The sequence below is a fragment of the Halyomorpha halys genome, unplaced genomic scaffold (assembly GCF_000696795.3).
Source record: "Halyomorpha halys isolate HHAL.00 unplaced genomic scaffold, Hhal_1.1 Scaffold1307.1, whole genome shotgun sequence".
Classification (NCBI taxonomy): Eukaryota; Metazoa; Arthropoda; class Insecta; order Hemiptera; family Pentatomidae; genus Halyomorpha; species Halyomorpha halys.
In genome coordinates this window covers 693,517-695,477 of record NW_027111938.1, presented here as the reverse complement: position 1 = coordinate 695,477, position 1,961 = coordinate 693,517, and the positions used below count along the sequence as shown (strand labels likewise).

The following is a 1,961-nucleotide window of genomic DNA, read 5'->3' as shown; positions in this document are numbered from 1 at the left end:
TGTTTTGGAGAAAATGAATTTGTTGAATGGTTTCGCGGATCTTTAAATTAAGTAGAGACTTTTTGAATTTAGTAGAATATGACGAAAGTTTAGAATGAAGTGGATCAGACATAGAAATATGTTTAAGAGAATTGTTAATAGATTTTGGGAAAATGGAATTTGACCTGCATTTAAGTAGAAAAATACGTTGTTCTGAACTGTATGCCAAACGTCTGTGAAGTGAACATACTGAGGTAAGTTTAACGACCATACCACTTTCTGTTGGTCACCTCTTGAGATATCATTTGACCATTACAAACTGACAACACTGCTAAGCTGTTGTAACAAGAACTACTACAGTTGTCAGGGAAACATCGTATATTGAAATATTTTTATTTGTTGTAAATACTTTGATTGTACTAATTAATAATCATGTTGTATTTTATAATATTCCTAAGTGTATTATTTTAATCAATAAAGATTACAATAGAATAGACTTTTGATAGACCGAAAGCTAAAACCTTACTCATAGCATTTCTTGATGATGTTTAGTAGCTCAGAGAGTTGACAAGACACAAAATTGTCAAACCAAAGTGTGCCCTGTCACCATTAGATTGACACAGAATATTTCCCTGTTGTTCAAAATATCTAGAAACAATTTAGTTCTACTAAAAAATGTGTATGAAACATTGACTGCATTTAGACATTTCACTGTTACTAAAATTTATTAATATGGTATTTTCATCATTCCTGGGTTTGTTTAAATTGGAATTTTAAAAATTACTCTGAAAGAAATCTGCAATAATGAAATTAAAATTAGGTTTTACTTAAATTATGGAAAATATAACCTCACCGTTTTTCTACTCGATGTTTGTTTTATTTTTAAAATTGAAAACCTTAGTTTGCTATACAGAACCTTTATTAAATTTACAGAAAGTTTATTTGTAATAAAATTTCAAGGTTTCTTAAAGAAAAAATCGTATATTTAGGTTTAACTCTATGAAAATAAAAAAACACTATTTTTTGCTCATAAAATATGCTCTTGTACTTTTCAGATACCCAATCATCTTGTTTGGCTTACATTTTTCTATTTATCGTTCCATTCTTTCCTGAATATGATGGGTGAAATTTTGCATTTTGCTGACAGAAATTTTTACTGTGATTGGTGGAATGCTGCCAATATTGATATATTCTGGCGAACATGGAATATGCCAGTTCATAAATGGTGTGTCAGGTAATAATTTGTTGTTACTCATTTTGGTAATTTTGTTTTAATTGTATAAGTGTTAATGTTGTATATCTGACTATCATGGACATTTCTGTAGAACTAGAAAGTTTTTGTGCATTAATTCATTAGACTCAGGTTTAAGCAATATCTAATGTCATATCTTAATTTAGTTTGTTTAATATTTCATTTAAATCTGTGTACTAACTGTCTCTGCTTTATAACAAAATTGGCATTTGTTTGAAAATCTGAGGCAATAATGGAAAAAAGGGCTAAGTGTGAAGGCAGCTGCTGAAGAAATTAGTGCAGTGGAAGTTTACAAATATCCCATAATACTGGTACAAGTTAGATGCTGGGAAGGGAGGCATATTGTCCCCGAAACATTAATGATATAAATCAAACATTATTACGTTTTAATTGTAATCTAAAGCAAAAAATAAATAAAATTTTAGTCTGGAATATCAAAATGTAAAAAATGAATAAATAAAAAAATGGGTTCAAAATGAGATCAAGGATGGTTCATGGAAAAAGATTCATTATCAAAAGGTTCATGGAAAATAGAATATTTAAACTGACAGTAGAGAAAGGAAGTGAACATGACAGAAGAATAACTGATGTAAATGATGCTTAAAATTGAGAATACTAACCTGATTAAGTACGTTTTAATTTCAAAGGTTCATCATGATGCTTTAAATATATATATTGTAATAATTTTAAAATATTAAAAATAAAATAAAAAAGAATCTTAATAGTTTTT

The 1,961-nt window shown here is 28.2% G+C and overlaps 1 protein-coding gene across 1 annotated transcript in view; it reads left to right on the top strand.

Moving 5' to 3' along the window:
• mdy (midway) overlaps positions 1–1,961 on the top strand; it is a gene marked incomplete in the record, with an annotated part of 33,273 nt that overhangs the window by 23,880 nt on the left and 7,432 nt on the right. The window contains 1 exon segment of the mRNA XM_067049873.1: positions 1,035–1,213. Within this exon segment, the coding sequence (XP_066905974.1) occupies positions 1,035–1,213 (179 nt within the window).